This window comes from Channa argus, chromosome 20, assembly GCF_033026475.1.
Source record: "Channa argus isolate prfri chromosome 20, Channa argus male v1.0, whole genome shotgun sequence".
In the NCBI taxonomy this organism is placed as follows: Eukaryota; Metazoa; Chordata; class Actinopteri; order Anabantiformes; family Channidae; genus Channa; species Channa argus.
The window spans coordinates 3,086,498-3,105,853 of record NC_090216.1 but is presented as its reverse complement, the minus strand read 5'-3'; the positions used below and the strand labels follow the sequence as shown (position 1 = coordinate 3,105,853).

At 39.0% G+C, this 19,356-nt stretch overlaps 3 protein-coding genes across 4 annotated transcripts; 1 reads left to right on the top strand and 2 right to left on the bottom strand.

The window, feature by feature from the left end:
• The first annotated feature begins 1,046 nt into the window (after window positions 1-1,046).
• calcoco2 (calcium binding and coiled-coil domain 2) lies at window positions 1,047-11,179 on the top strand. Of its 2 annotated transcripts, none has more exons than XM_067487299.1 (15): window positions 1,047-1,191; window positions 1,691-1,874; window positions 2,225-2,321; window positions 3,255-3,415; window positions 4,602-4,727; window positions 4,840-4,965; window positions 5,047-5,160; window positions 5,257-5,354; window positions 5,467-5,536; window positions 7,452-7,610; window positions 7,690-7,878; window positions 8,137-8,253; window positions 8,348-8,528; window positions 8,991-9,016; window positions 10,107-11,179. In XM_067487299.1, the coding sequence occupies exons 2-15, from the start codon at window positions 1,704-1,706 to the stop codon at window positions 10,266-10,268; spliced, it is 1,797 nt and encodes a 598-aa protein (XP_067343400.1). In that variant the 5' UTR covers window positions 1,047-1,191; window positions 1,691-1,703; the 3' UTR covers window positions 10,269-11,179. The 2 variants fall into 2 exon arrangements, with proteins under 2 accessions (XP_067343400.1, XP_067343399.1); XM_067487298.1 differs by having other exon boundaries at window positions 10,104-11,179.
• Window positions 10,920-15,409, bottom strand: snf8 (SNF8 subunit of ESCRT-II). Its single transcript, XM_067487301.1, has 8 exons — window positions 15,071-15,409; window positions 14,888-14,938; window positions 14,429-14,567; window positions 14,195-14,299; window positions 13,631-13,703; window positions 13,346-13,487; window positions 12,755-12,829; window positions 10,920-12,395 (listed from the first exon to the last, which is right to left on the bottom strand). Exons 1-8 carry the CDS (start codon window positions 15,122-15,124, stop codon window positions 12,258-12,260), a joined length of 777 nt encoding a protein of 258 aa, XP_067343402.1. The 5' UTR covers window positions 15,125-15,409; the 3' UTR covers window positions 10,920-12,257.
• Window positions 15,410-15,557: 148 nt separating this feature from the next.
• gip (gastric inhibitory polypeptide) lies at window positions 15,558-19,311 on the bottom strand. Its single transcript, XM_067487303.1, has 4 exons — window positions 17,362-19,311; window positions 16,756-16,887; window positions 16,611-16,678; window positions 15,558-16,343 (listed from the first exon to the last, which is right to left on the bottom strand). Exons 1-4 carry the CDS (start codon window positions 17,445-17,447, stop codon window positions 16,324-16,326), a joined length of 306 nt encoding a protein of 101 aa, XP_067343404.1. The 5' UTR covers window positions 17,448-19,311; the 3' UTR covers window positions 15,558-16,323.
• Between the last annotated feature and the right edge of the window lie 45 nt (window positions 19,312-19,356).

The following is a 19,356-nucleotide window of genomic DNA, read 5'->3' as shown; positions in this document are numbered from 1 at the left end:
ACCGGGACATGAGGAGCCCTTGTCTCTGATTGGCTGTTGGCTCACCGATGAGGAAATCTGAGGCCCGCATGAGGAGTAATGGGTGCACCTTGCAACCCAGATGCTTATTAACGAAAAAAAAATTTAAAAATGTATAGCTTCTTTAATTATGCTCCTACATCCATTACATTAGGTTTTAAAGTGAGCTGTAGTGTTAAATGCTCTGATACAAAATAGGTAGGTTACTATTATTATTGTTATTATTATTATTACACTCAAGTGTAAATGTCACATAACTTGTGGACAAGATTTGTTGGTAGAATGTAACGCACCCAGACAGGCTTAGTTTGTGTGTAAAGAATAAAAAACTATATAAAACAATATGAGGTTTTCTGAACAATGTTGCTTACTTACATACATACTGCATTAGGTGTGTTAGGAGGATTTCTCGTATTGGAAGGACGTCTCAGTTCACTACTGTGGAAAATAGTTTGGCTCCCCCTTGTGTTCTAGGAATTAGTCCTGTTGAGTTGGACTACATCGCCCTTAATGCAGCGCACGCTTATTGTCCTCCAGGACAACCGGAAAGAGGAGTTTAATGGTTTAGTTCAGAGGGCAGGATTTCTCCACTACGTTTGTTGTGTGGTTTTATTTACTAACAGCCAGAAGTCAATTTTTAATGAAAAATGTTTAATTATATTGATTTTATGATTATAGATTAGCCACCTGTAAGTACATACAACGCAATAAATCAGCTCAACATTTAGCAGCTGCCGTTTTATAAGAGGCAAATATGGACAAAGTCTGGCATTTAATTCTATTTTAAGCACAAACTTTAAATATAATTAATACTCATGTTAATTTGAGATTATTTTAAAATGCCAGTGAAGTAATTGGTCACTGATATAGCCCTTTTATCCAAAGCTTCATGTTCTTCACACTTTCAGCATGTAGCCAGGAGGGACCAGGAATCGAACCCTGACCCTGTGGTTCGTGGACGACTGCCTAGGTAGAGTGAAAACATAATTCCACAAAAATATGATGATGATATCGTTGATGATCTAGTAAACGTATTTTACGTAGCCGACGTGCTGTGCCTCATTTTTGCGCTGGGACGTACAAATGTTCGAGGAGCACGTGAAGACATCACAGCCCCAGTGACGAGCTCAGCTCAGCTGACGTTGGAGCTCAAAGCTCGAGGACAACAAACGTGTAAGTTTCATGTCTTAATATGATTATTTTATCACCACTTTAGGTTTATTAGAGCAGGCGCTACGGAAAATATTATGTTATATCACAATAAACAATGTGTACTGTTTAGGGCGCTGGCTTAAGCTGGCGCACGTTTTATTGTATTTTGTATTAACTGTCTTAAAAAGTTGTTATTAGTCGTTTAATTTCACCTCAAGGTGTAAGTTGCTGTTTCAGGGTAGATTTGAGCGGCGTGGAAGTGTTTTCGCGTGAATAACGAATGCGCAATCAGTTCGGGAGCAAGCGAAAGTAAAAATAAAAGTGCGTGAAGACAAAAACACGCACACACACACACACACACACACACACACACACACACATAAGCAACAGGAAGAAGGATGCTGGCAGAAACCCTGGTGCTGCTCTGTACCTAAACACCAACCAGCCCGCGACACCTGCCGTCTTCAGTCAGACCGAGAAAATGCCGTTTCATCATCACTCTTTATTTGTTCGCTGGCAGACGGAAGCTCAGCATGGAGAGCCCCCCAGAGCCGCGCGAGGCGGACCCCTCCGCGCGCACCTACTCCCAGGTGGTGTTCACGGACATCCCCCACTCGTACCCGCCGTCCACTGCGGTCACCTGCTGCTACACCCTCACGGCAGGCTTCCAGCCGAGCCCCAGGGACTGGGTGGGCATCTTTAAGGTGAGCAAATACCTGCTGTGAGCCAGCAGTAAGTGATGCAGGGCAACATCCACACACGTGTATTGAAAAGTTTGCCTGAAAACGGTTTTTGGAGTTGCAGCATTTGTTTAAACGAAATTCCCTCTTTTGTCACTTTCCCACCACTGCAGCTCAACGGGGAAACACAAAAAAACACAATTCGATCCCAGTAAGACTTTAATTCAGCTAGAGCTGATGAGAGTATTTGATTTGGTTGAACCCAGATGCATGTTTCCCTTTGACAAATGACTGAAGGCTTTTATAGTTCTGTTCACCATTTCTATCCATTGCTTTTCGGTTTAGTAATGTCCTCTCTACTTTGTCTTGTACAGGTCGGGTGGAGCACAACAAAGGATTATCATACCTTTGTTTGGGTGGATCACTGTCAGGGTGGGCAGCAGTCAGAGAATAGGCAGTCTGTCTTCAAAGGTAAAAAAAAAAAAACATTAAAAGGTTACTGTACTGCAGGCTGAGCATGTCAAATGTCTGGACATGTTTGGGATGTACACTCAGAGGTGCTGAACGCTGATTGTCTCGTGTGTAAACAGTTGAGCATCAATGTCACAAAGCCCCCAGAGCTGTTATTATGAGATGGATCAGATCTTCTTATGCTTTCAAATCTGGTGCAGTCAAATCCAGCTAAACTGCAGAGGCAGATTTATTTTGGGTGACCCAGACGTTAGGCACATTTGTCCACTTTTCTGTCCCTCTTGTCGCCACATCTGATTTGTCCTGGGGGTCCTCAGGAAAATATTGGTGTTCACACACATTTGATAAGCAGGTGAAACTTCATCTACAGAATTATTTTACTATTGTTCTGTTAACAAAAAACAGCAAAAACGTTGTGTGTTTGTGTGAGTGTGTCCTTAGTAATTGAACCTAAACACATAATGTGAGATTTTAAGTTGATTAACAAACTTAAATCACTGGATATCCACTAAGTACATTTCCTTAAATATTGTACTACAGTACAACTTTCAGTTACTTGTACTTTAGATGAGTATTAGGTCCACTACAGTGCCACAGTATATTATTTTAAAATTGAGGCCTTCTGCAAAATAAATACTTTTAGTATTTTAAGTACATTTTAAGGCAAATAGTTTTCTACTTTTTGTATTTCTACATTATGCTTGTGATACTTTGACTTAAGCAGTAGATCTGAGTACTTTTTCCACTACTACCACTATGTTATAAATATTACTATTTATAGAAGAAATCATATTTTACAGGAAATGGCCAGAAATCTGGATTTGAAGCCTCACAGCAAATGTTCGATGTTGACTTCGTACTTCAGTCACCTCCTGCAGTGTTAAAAATCCATATTCCTACGTTTAGCAGTCTGCTCTGCTCTTGTCCCATCAGATTACTACCTGCCAAAGGATGAGATCGAGTTTTACCAGTTCTGCTACATTGACAGTACAGGTCAGGTGCGCGGAGCCAGCACTCCTTTCAGCTTCAAAGCCTCCGTGGAGCAAAGCTCGGAGAGCTGCCCAGATGATGACCTCCTGGTGATTACAACACAGGTATCAAATGGGATTTTTATTTATGTGTGACTGCTGGGAAAACCCACAATTGAATGTCATTTCCAGGTTTGCATTAAACTTCCTGCCAGCCAGCTCTGCCCCGAGAAGCTGGAACGGCATAATGCAGTGTAGACATTCTTGCATGAGTGTGTCAGACTCGGACATCAGCCACATGAGGCATTTTAATGCAGCGCGAGTACTTTTACTTTTGATAGTTTCAGTTTTGTTGCTAGTAGTTTCAGTTTTGTTGCTTTTACTTCTCATAGAACTTTGAATGCATGACTTTGTGGTATTGGCACTTTTACCAATCCGCCACAACATCGAAACCGCTGACCATTTTCTCATTGCAATGGCTCCTTTCAAGGGTTGGGATTTACTGTATAAGGCAGCAGGTGAACAGTCAGACCTTAATGCTGATGTGTTGAAAACAAGCAGAAAAAATGCGCAGAGGAGATGACTAGGTCACCATAACAATCTCACAGAAGATGCTGATAAATGCAGTGGTATGATCAGTTCATGCAATGATTCAAAGCTCCAAGAGTCCGTGTCTGTGGCTGATCCATGTAGGACTACAAATCAATATCTAAAGTAACTCAAACTTACCCATTACAAAGGGACGTATAGTAATGATATAGTGTATATTATTTTTCCAGTAATTACTCTTACTTTGGGCACTTTTAGTACATTTTATGAATACATAAGTACTTTTACTTGGGTATAAAATGCAGGGATAGATAGATGGAGGAGTTTATTTTTACTATTTTATTTAGCATGAGACCCATAATCAATCCACTCTGCTCCTCCCTGCTCTGCTATGCTCCGCCACACTCTGCACAGCCCTATTGGTTATCATTAAATTAGGAAGTGGCACAATGTACTAATCAAACAGACATTCTCCGATTGGTCAGAAGCGTGAGCCTCGCTGAAAACGTTTAAAAGTCCGTGTCTCTGCACTGCTGCCAGAGTCTGACTTTGAGCGAGGCATCGACATCACACCTGCACATTAAGCTCCAGTTTAGAATGCACTTCTCCAAACAACAACATTTCAAAATTGTAAAATGCATCACTACTTTAAGCTAAGAAAAAGATCTGGGTACGTTTGCCACCACGAGATGGAAACTCGCTGTCTCTCTCCAAAGTAAATAAGGCTCAATATTGACTTAATGTGTTTTTTTGTTGACCCCAGGAACAAGTCGAACAGAGCGTACGAGAGAAAGCTGAACTGCAGAAAGAGTTGGATCAGACGAGGGAGGAAAACGAAACGTTAAAACGTGTGCTACACAAGGAGCAGCAAGAAGCCACCAGCTTGAAGGTCTGCTTATTTGATTTACAACACTCGCTGTGAACTAAGCACATTTGCTCATTGTGCAACGGAGAACATCGATAAATAGAAATTGAACTTTGATATTTGATGATTTGTACAGGGGCAGTATGAGCAGAAAGAGAAAGAAAAGGCTCAACTGGTCAAAGAACTGGATCAAACCAAGGAACAAAACGGAGACTTGCAAAGCATAATAGAGCAGCAGCTGAAGGAAATTGAGCACTTAAAGGTTTGTTTTTGTACAATGTGTAACATCTAAATTCAGTACGGTAATACTCTGACCACTAACAGCTAGGAAATGTACTGGCAGATGGAGCTTCTGGACCAAAAGATGAAGCAGATGGAGATACAACAACAGAGTGTCACTGAGGAGCAGAAACTGAATCGAAGCATTAGTTTTGATGAAGCATCAAGTCAAACTGAGGTAAAGTACTTTTACCTCATTTTTAGAAGCTCTGGAAAAATAAGAAATCGTTCTTCTACTGTGTCTGTGTCATTAATATTCTTTTTTTTAATTCAGGAAAAATACAAACGAGCTGTGTTGAAGATCAAGCAGCTGAAAGACGAGTGTGAGGAGCTGAAGGGGAAGATTGATGATCTGAGTGAGGAGTTGGCCAAGTGAGTAAATTCTGCAGTTTTCTGTCTATCGTAAAATATAGACTACAATGACATTCAGAACCTGTTGCATCAGGTTTTCTTGCCACCTAAGATCAGCTTGAGTGTGTTTCAGGGTAAATTTCAAACTTAAAGAAGGAGAGCGGGAACTGCTCAAAACAAAAGACTGCAACCAGCTCCTACAGGTAAATCTGTGCACAAGGCTCCATTTATTCTGTATCTGTCTTCCTTTCAACAAATCCAATGATGAAAGACCAAACAATAAAAGCTTGTGTCTTAATACTTTCTTACTTCCCTAATCCTTCTGTAACGCAGCCAGCTACTACCTCCTGAATATGGAAATCCCTAAATAAAACATTTTATTAATGGGTCAGTAATGTTCTAAAACAGCTGCTACTAGTTTGTGTGACAACATTAAGTGCTAATGCTTTAGAGTATTTCCTGCATAATAGTGCATTTTGTACTCACAGGGAATAAATAAAATACTGAGCACCTGCACTGTGTTAGGATGAAGACACTACTACTACTCTCCTTTCGGCTTATCCCGTGAGTTCGGGGTCGCCACAGCGGATCATTGTCCGCATGTTGATTTGGCACAGTTTTTACGCCGGATGCCCTTCCTGACGCAACCCTCCCCAATTTCTACCGGGCTTGGACCGGCACTGCATCGCTGGGGAGGGGGAATGGGCTGTTAAGGGTTCAGGGTCTTGCCCAGGGACACTTCGACATTTAGCCAGGGCCGGGGATCGAACCACTCACCCTGTGGTCCGTAAGCAACTGCCTTTACCAACTGAGCTATAGCCGCCCCCTTAATTAGGATGAAGACACAAGGGGATAAAACCAGGGATCTGAGAGCTCATTTCTTCATCATCCGTTCAAAGGTTTCTGCCCTATTTGCTCAGAAACACGGATTTAAAGCTCCTAAAACTTCTCAAAAAATCTTGCAACTCTGTGTAAAATGTAATGAAATTCACAATGCAATAATTTTATTGGAAATAGTACAAAAACAGCATATCAAATGTTGACACTAGGGATCCAACTTTAGATCCTAATAATAGGTGTCAATTCTGATGTTTACATGGTGAAGTGGAAACCAAGCCACCACCAAGCAAAACTCTTCAGCACAATGATGACACGGTGGTAGAACGAGCCACCAAACTCTGCACACTCAGCAATCTCACTCCCAGTATTCAACAAACTGAGAGAACTCCGCACCTTCCTATGCACTTAAATCTATTCTATCTTTCTGCTCTTTCTCGCACTTGCATCTCTTGAAATGTGAACACTTTTCTGATAGGACTTTGCTTTGATGTTTCAACTTGACTTAGGTTTTTGCTGCTTTGTACCTCACTTGTAAACTAAATGTAAATGTAAACCGTGTTCGTCCTTTTAAATGAGAAAATGCCGTTTTCAGCACTTGCTGAACACCAGGAAAGTTGCTGTGCGATGTAACCTGCACATCTTGCTGCTAGCGTTTCACTGGCATCTTCATGATGATTCAAACATATTTCGGAAGGATCAGCATCAGCCAAAATAAAGAAGTGTTTATTGTTTTAAAAAAAATTGTTTCTAACGTTTCCTTTGATGCCTTTCACAAAAATGGGAAAGGTTAATGTTAAAAAGACAAAAAAATTGGTCAATGGTCAGAATTAGAAATGATGAATCATGGGTACCACTATCTTTATACTATTTACAGTCAAATATAGGTTTCAAAAATGTTATTAATCATTGCATTTACAACTTTGGAAACTAGGTGATATAGTGAACGCACACTTTTTCCCTGATCACCAGCATAACCTGAATTACCTGAACATCCGGGTTAAATAGTTGCATTTAATGTTTATATGTTTTTAATACTTTCTGGACCAAATGTAAGAATATTTGCTGCCAGTACAAACAATACAATTAAACATTTTATTGTATTTTGACTACTATATTAATACTATATTGGAGTATTTACATGAATTCAGAGAACTTTTGTTTTCCTTATTGGTGTCAAGCAGCACAACACCAAGTCAAATGCCTTGAATGTGAAAACCAACTTGGTACCAAATCTGTTTCCTTAAACCGTTTTGATCCGGTGCTTTACCTCTTTGTCAGGTTGACCTGCAGAGCAGCGAGAAAGAGAAGGAGAAGCTGTCTGCACAGCTGCAAAGGCTCACAGACAACATGGAAGAAGTGAAGAGAGAAAACCAAGAGTTGGGCAGTAGGCTGTCTGAGCAGGAGACACTGCAGAACTCTCCAGATGACAACCTAAAGGTGGGAACGAATCCAAAGAAACACAAGCTGAAACTATTAGTTTCCCTCACAGGACACAGCTTATATGAAACTTTTTCAGGCGCAGCTTCAGACTCTGGTCAAACAGCTACAGGACACGCAGGCAAAGTTGGTGGCTGAGAAGCACGTGTGCATAAACCTGGCGAGAAAAGCAGATTTTATGGAACAAGAGCAGAAGGAAGTCAGGAACCAGCTGGAGAACATAAACACATCATATATGCAAGAACAACAGAAAGCGAGCAAATATCAGGTAAAATGAAGCATCGGGCAAAATCTAGACGCTGGTTCATGTGAACTAGATGTTTGTGTGTGTGTAATGTTAAACAACATAACAAATTAAAGTTGTTAATCCACCTGCTATTAACAGCTGAAATTAGAATGGAGGCTGTTGCAGAATCTCATTTTTGTTTGTGGTTTCAGGACGACGCTAAAACATTACGTCCACTTAGATTTGGCCTTAGATTACGCATTGACTGTCGGATGCTTGTTTTCTTTCCTTATTTTTCAGATGCAACTCATAGAAGCACGTGCAGGGATTGAAGAAAAAGAGATCATCATAGAGGAGAAGGAACACATGATCAAGCTTGTGGCTCATGAGAAAGAAGAGCTCGCCAAAGAAAACCAGGTAAATCTTCAGCATTAAAGACTCACTTTGTGGTTTATTTTGTTAGGTTTTTTTTTGTGTGTGTGTTTTTGTTCAACTGTCTTTCTCCTGTCAGAGTCTCAAAAGCAATATCGAGGAGCTGCGAACAATTTGCACCAGCCTGCACGAAGTTCAGCAGGCCGACTCGCCAATCATGCAGCCTGACGGCACCGCTGCTGCTGGGAACATCTCGGCCAGCCACGTGTGGCGGGAGCAGGAGACGCCTGAAGACACTGAGAACCTGTATGAGATCATAGGTGAGCAACCAACGTCGCTTCTGGGTGTTTAAAGCAGAGAAACTGGCTCGAGAGAAGAAGTTTTACATTGTTTAATAGATCATTTCCACCAAATTACCTGTTTTCTTACCGGAGCATTTACTCCTCTGGACTATGGTCAGACGTGGAAATCAGAGAGCAGAGCTGCTTTAAGGACATTAAAAACTCACAATGAAGCAGCTGCAACCAGAGAATGTTTGGAATTATTTGCTTGAGAAAGGACTGAATGAATTATTAAAATTGTTGCTGATTAATTTGTCGCAGCTCCAGCTTAAATTGGCTGTGGGAAAACATTTGACTTTTCATAAACCCAACAATCAATCAAGACAATAAGCACATGAATCATTTATGAAATTAAACAGATTCAGTGATTGAGGTTTTATTCATAATGAATAAACAGTTGCTTTAATCACCGGGACTAAACAGATTTTACTTTCTTTGCAGGAGGCAGAGCAGAACCCGAGGAAGAGGTAAGTCTGAGGAATTTGAAGTGTCAGTACAGTCAGGGCACCATCACTCATACGATTCCTAAGAAAACCTGCTGTCACTGAGTTGTCGCTGGTTATTCTTTGTATTTTCCTTCATCCGGTCAGAGTCCAGATCCTCCCTACAGAATAGTCCTGTCTGCAACTTTCACACTAGGTGTAGCTTCGGACAGCGAGCTCTCCTTCGATAAACACGTCACACGCATTGTGTCCGGTCGCGTTTCCTCCAGCCGGGGAGCATCTTAAACATGCGAGTTCTTCCTCTCTACTCACGTTTTCCGAGACACAATAAAGGATGTCTCATTTTCCTGGGAACAACGAAAAACGCCAAGATAGTTTATTACATTTAGTCATCGAAATTTTTTTATTTTTTTTTACAAACCTGTCACCTGATCAATGTCTTGGCTGTGTGAATTTTTCAAATTCAAATGTGACGTGACACAAGTGATGAGATCTAACGTTTAAATTACTCTCGAGATTCAATGAGCCTCTCTATGATTGAATATTATATTGAATTGATTGAATATTATATCACCATTAGTGAAGTTGGAGAAATCTCGCTTCAAGCTGTTACTTTTTGAAAATGACCCATATTTACATTCAACTATTCAGAGCACAAAGAGTGTGAAAAACATTGGTTTGCATTTTAAAGTTTGGGTGAAGTTTAGTTTTTAGGGAAGAAAATCACATTATATTCATATCGGAGGGATTTTCAATGACTGGAGGGAACCTTTGATTGGATCTCTGTACTGTCAGTGGCCTCGTTTTTATTTAACTTATCGTACTGAATGGATTTAACTATTTTGAAAAGTGCTTTACAAATGAAGCCTGTTTTTTTAAATACTACAGTGTAAAAACTTGTTGCAGTACTACAGTAGCTCTAAGAACCTGAATGAACCAGGATATAAACAAACCCCTTTAGGTTCATGAACCAGTTCCCAAAACACATCCATGACAGTGTCGCTTCATCACGAGGTCCCTGCATATTTATTTTCAGAGCGGACTTAACTTTTAATCCGCTCCCTATTCTGTTACCCACTTCTCAGTGTGCTGTCTCTATTTCCATCTACAGCAGTTGTTGGTGTGTCAACACTGCCAGGTAACGTTCCCTGGCATAACCCGAATCGAGCTGGAGCAGCACGAGCAGAGTCACCGTGTGTGTCCCTTCTGCACCATGATCTGTGACAACATGGAGCAGTCCGTGTTCGAAGACCACGTCTACAGCCACGAGGTGTGAGCGCCGCGCTGGGCCGAGGGGGGCCGTCGAGTGATGTGGGCTAGAAAAAAAAACATGTCTTACAGGCCAGGTGGTCAATATTTAGAGGCCTACTGATATTTATCCATATTTCCACTCATTTACTCAATTACACGTTAGATGAAAGAGTTGCTTCACCAATGTTAGATATTAATTTACTAGGAAAGGACCATCTGTGAAAACAGATGTTATAAAAAGCAGGGGAATCCAACCCTCCACCACCTGTCTCTGTAGATGCCCTCGGACTGAGGGAATCTCTTCATGGTCTTTTGATGTCAACATTTAGGTCTCTATCGGCTCACTTTGTCTTTTCAGCTGTTTTGTGACCATCTTTCCTCAATTTCCTCTCAATCTGCAGATTTTTCATTTTGGTTTTTTTGTTTTTTTTTTGGTTGCGTCCATTTCTGGATGCTTAGCAACATATAGTGCCTTTACATTTCTGTGGATATGTTTCTGGCCATCTCTATCATCTCTGACTAATCTATTTTGCCTCACTTAGGGATCATTTTGTATGAATTTGTGCTCATACTGTAAATTTATCTTTTAAATTTTAAATCCCTCTTTTGGAAAACTTGTTAAATGTATGCAATGGCAAATTACTACTTTTAACCAGGACGGTTTTTGTGAAGCACGCTACCCTAATGGCAGATGCAGTTCATCACCGTGTCCCTATTTGTTAAGGTCTCCTTAAAATGCTGTTGTTGTTTTTTTTGAAGGCCTGGGGTGAACTTGTACACAAATGTGTAACTGAAATTATTAAGTTTGAAAATTGTAATACTTCTGAATTTCTGCATTTGTACCAGAAAATGCAAAACCTCAACTTCTTATTTAATCACCAAACCTTAAATGTCTTTTATTTACATACTTTTTCCCTGAATAAAAACTGACGGAAATGCTTTGTCCTGATTTTTATCCAACCTTTATTCATTCATGTCTCTAAGCTTTGAGCTGCCCCAAACACAGTAAAGCGAGAATGCATGTGCACCGTGTGGTAACTTCCCATCTTAAGGACAGTTTGTTAACAAGCCTTCCAGAATTTTTAGGAGATAGATGTCTGTCTGTGTAGTTGACTGTTAGGAATTCTTTAATAAAAAAATGGTAAAAGACAAATTATGAACATTTTAATGGGCTTTCGCTCACGGTGGGTGGCACCTGAAACCTAACACAGGAGCTGTGTATTTCTACCTGTTGAAAAAATATATTTCCACCTTTTGGTTTCTACCTTTTAAGGCCTTATTGGCTTCCCCTGACATACATTTAATATTACACACCAATTAAACTTTTAAAGGTTTTAAAAACTCTGTATTAAAACATGATTTGAAGTAAATTGGCTAAAACATCCTGAAGCAACAGTGTGGTCGATAATGATAACTTGAGCACATTTAAAACTTATTTAGTAATTTCCTTCTGGTAATAATAAAGGTCTTCGAAGCTTTAATTTATTAACCCTGATTATTTAGCATATCTTTGCACTCCTCCTTTCAGAGGAAATTGGTATGTACTTTACTTAGATAAGTTAGTTGATTTGAAGCAGTGCAACTAGTGAATTTATCTCAAGACGACGGTGAAATGATAAAGTGTAAGTGCCATGAAATTGTACAATTGCTATATAATGCTGATGCAATAAAAATCAAGATGCAGCTGGTGTTTGGTTCAATTATTGTTTAACCATGAAAAATTAAACAACTGCATGTTATGTACATTGAGAATAATCCAAAAACTGACAAGACAGAAAAGATGACCCACTGAATTTCTTATGCAGCGTAACAGAAATGAATCTGCTTCCAGTGACTGTAATAATGTAAGGGCACCCATTGCATAGACGTTTCTGAGAAGACCCCCTCCTCGTGTCCAGAAAATGATCTCAGTGTGACTTCACCCTGACTGCCAGCCCCCGTGAATCAGCCAACTCTTGTCACGAGGCATGTTTGGTTTACCAACATGTCTGTAAGGACAGTCCATCGTTTGTTTTTAAGGTGTCATCTGGTTGGCCTCCTCCGGTGTGACATCACGGGACGTCAGCTCGGAGAACAGAGCTGGCAGCCAGTACTGCGCCTCCCCAGCTGCTTGAGAGTCCAACCAGGCCAGGCCTTCTTTTAGCAGGTGATCCTGGAAATAGGGGGGTGGGGTGGGGTTTTCATGGAGTTACATTAAAGACCATTTAAACCCCCCACAGGGTGGAAATTTATGCCCTTTTGTCCAATCAAACTGCACAAAGCATGAACATATAAGGAAAGCTGTGATATGGTCCAGATTTATTTATAATGGTACAATTTTCAGACCCCAAGTGAAACTAACTTGACTAATTTCTTAACTGAGCTAGTTGGAACTACAAACTGCTGCTTATCAGATTTGTTGTAAAAAATACATGTCCAATATCTAGTATGAACAAGACAAAATATTTTTTTCATAACTTTGAAAAGTGTACAGTTCTCACAGTCACCTAAACATAACAGATTGACTCTTACCAAAACGTGGCAGGCTCGTTCCTTCTCCCATTTTAGGCTGTCTTTGATCTCACTCACCGTAACAAAACCTTTTTTCTAACAAAGACGAAACAGGAAAAAAAACAGACATCAGGTTGTACAACATGTGCATTTTTTGTGTCGTGACGCATTTGAGCACACCGTCACCTCCACCTGCTTCTGACGAAGGTTTTAAAGCAAAACTCTTACTTGAGTAAATGTTAGTGTAGCTCCTGGTTATCCATGAATTACTGTGACGCTAAAGAAAACTTGATCATTTCAGTCAAGTTTTGACTTAATGACCAGACTGATGTACACTTATTCTAAAATAGACGTCAGAGGCAAAGTTAACCTCACTCTAAACACATTTTCATAAACTGATTTGACATAAGAATTTCCTCTTCAAACTCAAAATGTCATTCACAAACTTGTGTTGTCTTTATGAAGCTAATATTTCATGATGAATTTATTTTGCTCTGTGCAAATAAAAAATACAAATAGGAGTCCAATAAATCATTAACAATTACAAATCTACAGTTTTTTTATTATAAGAAATTGCAGTAAAAAGCTGTGACACCCAGACCACCGCGTTACCTCGGCCAGCTGTACAACCACTGTATGGTCCATGTTCAGCTCTGCTGGGACTGACTGCACCAGGTAAGAACCACCGACAGGAATCATCCCAAATCCATTTCCCATCACCTTTAGTTTCTTTATGGCTCGTACCAAGTCATCTCTAGGAACCACATTGTAAAGTATTTCAATAAAAATATAACACGAAATCCCAAAATTAAATTCTTTTTTTAATTATTAATAACCAACCTACGCAGATAAAACACAACCAGTAATAGAAGTTGCTGCACTAAATCCATTACTCACTGGCTCACATCCTGAGCGTATTTCCCTCTTCCCTTCAGTACTCTCTGATGGAGTTCATCCAAAGTTATGAGCCCTGAAAGATAATACACACACTATGACACAGTTTTAAATGATTCCACAGCCACAAACATTTGTCATTTTAAAATCTAGAATAGCCAAGTATTAGGTAGAGGGTGAGATCTAAACACAGTCGCCTATGATCGTCAACAGTATGCTGGTGCAGTCAAATATACTGTACCTCAAGCGAGAATATTTCCAAATTGTTGTTCCCTGGAAGATTCATTTTTTCCTCACTCTCCTAAATAATTTGCTCATTGCCCACTAATAAATCCAACAGAGGTTCCTGAAATGTAATCATCACTATAATGCCTCTAAGAATCACCATACAAGGCTCCTGTTTAGCTTCATCTGGCTGCAAGTTCCACAAAAATGTCATACACGGGTAAAAAGACGAATTTCACAGCGTGAAGCTTCAAGTGTGCTGTCAGAAATCTGTAAGTGCTATTTAGGAACCAAATGTTTCAATGACTGGTTCTTGCATGTGTTCATCAAGCGGTTACAAACCTCCATTTCTGTGTTTCAGCGCTAGACATACTTCAATGATTTGTACACCGAGCTCATAGTAGAAGTCACCAACTCCGAGCATCTCAGACCAAAACCCTTTGCCAGCTGAGAGAAAAACATGGATAGAAAAGTTAAAAATGTATATATCATTTTAAAGTGCATGACTTTGAAAAATATTATATATACTTTTATCGATTATCGATTTCTACAAATTTTATTCCAATTGTTTCTCACAGGCGAGTGGGTCGACTCCGATGGTAGCACACATTTCCTGAAACTGAACCCTGAACTGTGAGTTCTTTCGGATTTCTTGTTTGTGCTTGCTGGCAAACTCCTCCAGGTTGGATTTGAAGGTCTCCAGCTGCTTCGACATCTGGCAGCAAACAGAAAAAAAACTTTTTTCTAATGGCTTAAGCTAATTTTTTGAAACGTTTCTCCGAGCATTTGGCGTATTTTAAACATCAAAACTACCCATTTCCAGAAATGTTTGGGCTAAAATGCAATAAAAGCTAAAGTCTGTAACTTGATAATTTGCCTAAACCTTTACTTATTTACTTACTAAAAGGCAAATATGTTTCGAGTTTTGTCAGCTTAAGTGCATTTGTTTGATGCCTGCATCACACTCACACACACTTTGAATTAACCTGCTGGGCTAATCTTAGAACCATCCAGAACAATTTGCCATTAACTCACCTGGACAATTTGGTCCTCTGCAAGAACAGTACCCCTTTCTTTATATTTGGCCTGGACATAGAAATAAACGTGACAAATGAAAAAAAGATAACGCTTCCACAAATACACTCATGCGTTCATGTACATATCTGCCAGTTACCCGTTGGGATGAATAAAGTATGTATCCAGCTAAAACAACACTACCTCTGCGAGCTTCTTTTTGGCAATAGCTCCCGCTCCGACACCTCTCCGATGCATTTTGCTGGATGTCTGGGATCAAACTATAAAGGAAAACCTAAACTTTATAGCAGAGCAACGTCACCTGAGTAAAAATCTAAAGTCAACACAAAGCTAAGTCAACTAGCTTGTTTTTGTCACTGCAATGCCGATTTTCAGATCAGTGCCTATTTCCCAAACAACGCTATCGTTTACAATTCAAGTCCACTATTGTGATAAAGCGTCGAGTGGCTAAAAACACGAATGGAAGTTGTATTTTTAGACATTTAAAGCCAAATTTGCTGAACTGATCCCATTTTGTTTGGGAGGAAGCTGAGTACTTCCTGCTTCCTGTCTGGTTTTTAAAGTCAGCCATTTTATTGCAGCACCCCCTTGGTGTCGGGGCAAAAATTGCAGGCGAGTTTATTTCTTTCTTTCTTTTTTTTTTTTTTTTGTAAAAAAAATCATATTCTATTGTTTTTCAATGGTAAAGGAAAAACTATTGAATACAAATTTTTTAACAAAAAAATTGAATTTTGTTTTGTTATCATCATAATGCAACCAGAAGGGGACACAAGCCAGTGTCTTCTTATGCCAGTCCCAAGTCTGTATAAAGGCAGAGGGTTGTGTGAGGAAGGACGTAAAACACATGCCGAATTAAAAATGCTAATCATGACTTCCGAGAAGAGGAAGAGAGAAGAGGAAAGCTAAGAGTGTAGGACTGACTGAATGAGGAAAATGAAAGGGAACGAAGAGTAGAAGAGTTGACTGGTGTGATTAATAATAATAATACACATCACAATCTTTACACATCTCACAAAATACTTTACACATTTAATCTATATAACTAAACATGACTTTTATATTTATATATTCTTATCTTTTATACTTTATAAGATGATGTGTAATATAAAAAAGTTATTGAATGTAAATATTGCTAATATAAATGTAGTGAAGTACATCTATCAAGCAGTATGACTGATAAAAGTACCTTGACATTACGCTTGAGTACAAGATTTCCCACCATTCCCATACATTTATTCTGAGAAAACAAAATATTAGCACTTGTTTCGTTCTGTCTCAAGTCATTTTTTATTTTGCTGTTTTAGGATTTGTGTTTTGCAGTTGGATGTTTTGCTACGGAACAAAGTTTTACTACATTTAAAAAGATTAAACAATTAAGCTTTCAAAATGTCAGAAGGTAGAAATCAGAAGAATTATCTTGACGATTATCCACAGGATCATGGCAGGTTTTTGGGGCCTAAAATTAAAAAAAAAAAAATGAGGCACAGAGTTAAGCAAAACAAGAACATTTTGGAATATGTTTATTTTCTATGCTGTTGATTCAATGGTAAATTGTTTGGTCTATAAACTGTCTTGCAATGCCAAGAGGCCAAAGGGGATGTGTTCAACTGTACTAATTTATGTGACAAACAGTCTGATGAAAGTCTAAAATCATCAGTGGCTGTTGCGTGCAGACAAAGTTGCCATTTGTGTTTAGAGGGTGAGTCAAACAGAAAGAGCTCACCCTTCTTCTTCTCCTGTAGACTGAGCTTCAGCAACTCGTTGTAGTGATGTTCCTCCACAGTGACCGGCCTGTTGGAAGAGTTATCACACACAATAAATACTTTGTTTCTGCTTTGGCTTTATCTATTGCCACATTCAAGACTCACTTGCTTCTTTTGCCCTTTTGGCTGAGCAGGAAATCAACAAAGTTTTTCTGAAACATTGAGTCCATGATTTTGCTGATTTCACTGGCAATGGTCGACTCAGCATATCGTCTCCCCACAACCTGCTCGTCTTCACTGAAAGACACAAGAAGAATGGGCAGGATTTATTTCTTATATCACAATCCAGTGGATTTGACTTCTTCCCAGCCTCCCCCCTACATATTACACATCATTTGGTCAGAAACCTCACTATCATGGATCAAAAACATGCACATTTGAGAAACTGAGAGTCTGATATTTTATGACAGTATAAAAATGATAATATACATTAATGTGAAATATTTTTTCTTACATTACTTTCTAGAATGTTGGGACGTATGCAAAACAAAGCTGGGGAACAATGTTTTTGCAGCATTCTAGAGCATCAAAATAAGTCACATCATGTTACATCAAGTATTCAAATATGGCTCCTTACACACAAGTAAAAACCATTTAGAGGGATGTCAAAAAGGTTAAACAGCCTTGTTCTGCAACAATCTGTTTAAAACTGATGAAAGACTCAGTGTGTGACAAGAAAACAAGTTACTCCAGAGCCTCTGGGGTACTAACCTCATGTCTTCAGGTTGGGTGTTTGCTCCTGCATGCAGTGCTCCAAACATGCACACGAGCAGAAGTTCAAACAGAACCACCTTCATGATGAACCTGAAGCTTAAACACAAAACATTTTATTGGAAAGAACAGCTGAGGAAAAATATTGCTCTTGCTTGATTTGGTGCAGCCCATTCAAACGGACAGTTTAGCTTCATTTAAATGGGGCAACATCAAGAAATATGCAACAAAGTGCTTAGGCTTACCTTTAAATCGATATATATAAAAAGGCGATAAGAAATTCGTAGTGTGAGCTACTTATCCCGATGGGTTTCCTCCAGAAAATGGGATTTTATACAGTTTGTCTTTGAGGTAATATTGTATGTGTAATAGCAGAAAAGTGAGCAAGAAAAACATTTTAGTTCCACCACATTAAAGCATTAAAGAAATGCACAGACACACACACATATACAGGTGACTACTGATAAGCAGCGCTGTAATAAATTCAGAGGGTGAATGGATTTCACTTTCCCAAACAGTGGGTGCTGTGTTAACAACCCAGTGAAAACATACATGGACCATTAAACTAATGAAAAACTGGCACTTTTGCAGGATATGAAAATGGTTTGTTGATAATACATGAAAATAAAAGTGGAAAGCGTAGGCTTAAATGTTTGTCTGGAGATTATTTTAGGGGAAGAACATTCTGTCAGGAGCACTGATTTCATACTTAAACTGATTGTTTTAGTCAGGGGTCAGTTATCAGTCGTTATCATTTCCACCATTATGGCTCAGGAGGCCACGTTCTACCTACCAGTATGTTTATTATCCATTCATTGAGAAAACAAAATGCTTTTCTTGTTTTTGTCTTTAAAATTCACTGAAAACATGTTTACTCAACTATTTGATTTTTGTTAAATCAACATTTTGTTTTCTAAGCTTGATAACTGTATCAGTCAGAGAATAAGAAAGGCTGTTATTATTTTTTTTCTTCAGTAAAAAGTAGCAATAGCACAATTTAATGTATGGGCAAAAAATGCATCGATATCTCTTCATATTAGCAGTGTAATGTATCATTATGCAAAGGTGGAAGAAGTCCACAAACAAAAGGCTTCAACCTTCTTGCCCACATAGGCCATTTGTCTCTACCCTAAATGCCACTTCGAATTCTCTAGTCAAAGTGAAATACTACATATGTGTTGTAAAAGTTATATACTCATGAAGTATGTGCAGTCATTTTTCTCTGGGCAAAACTCCAACTGACTTATTTTAACACATTTTATAATCAAGACCCCTTAAAAGATTAAAGATGCATTAAAATGTATTTTACGAGAAAAACATGGAAGCAGCTCACATTTCAACTTTATATTTGCCAAAAATGACTAGAAGTCTTGACAGCAAATTCTGAACTCATGGTTGTGGTTTTTCTGCTACTAACTAAAGGGACGGTTTCTGAACAGAAGAAATGTATTGCATATTGATGATTTTTAAAATGTAATTCACAAAAATCAGGAGCTTTTTGTGGCGCCCTCCTTGAATCTGTACATGAATTCAACTTTATAAGATTTTGGATTTCTGCACAACCTCGCACCTAAACATATATAGGCTTACAATTATTAATATACACATAGCTGTTTATGCAGAGATGCCCTAACCCCTGAGCACAAACTGGTGATCCGATCGGTCACAACATTTTAGATTTCTGTTCAAAATGTATTTACGAGACCCACATGGAACTGGACTGGCTTCATCAAGACAGTATCGAGATCAACAGTGTCAACTTTGGTTTATACTTTATTTTCCAATGTGTCAGATTAATGCCAGACACTAACTTTTACTTCTCTGTTTAACTTTTACCCCATGTTGTAACCTACATATATTACTTCCACTCGAATGAAGAATTTCAAATTTCTTGCCTTTTTAGGCTACTTTTTGTTCTTCTTGATGGCTGTGTTACCATCTTTTGATTGCAGATGACTGTGAACTGTGGATTTGCGTGCAGCATGTGCGGACCTC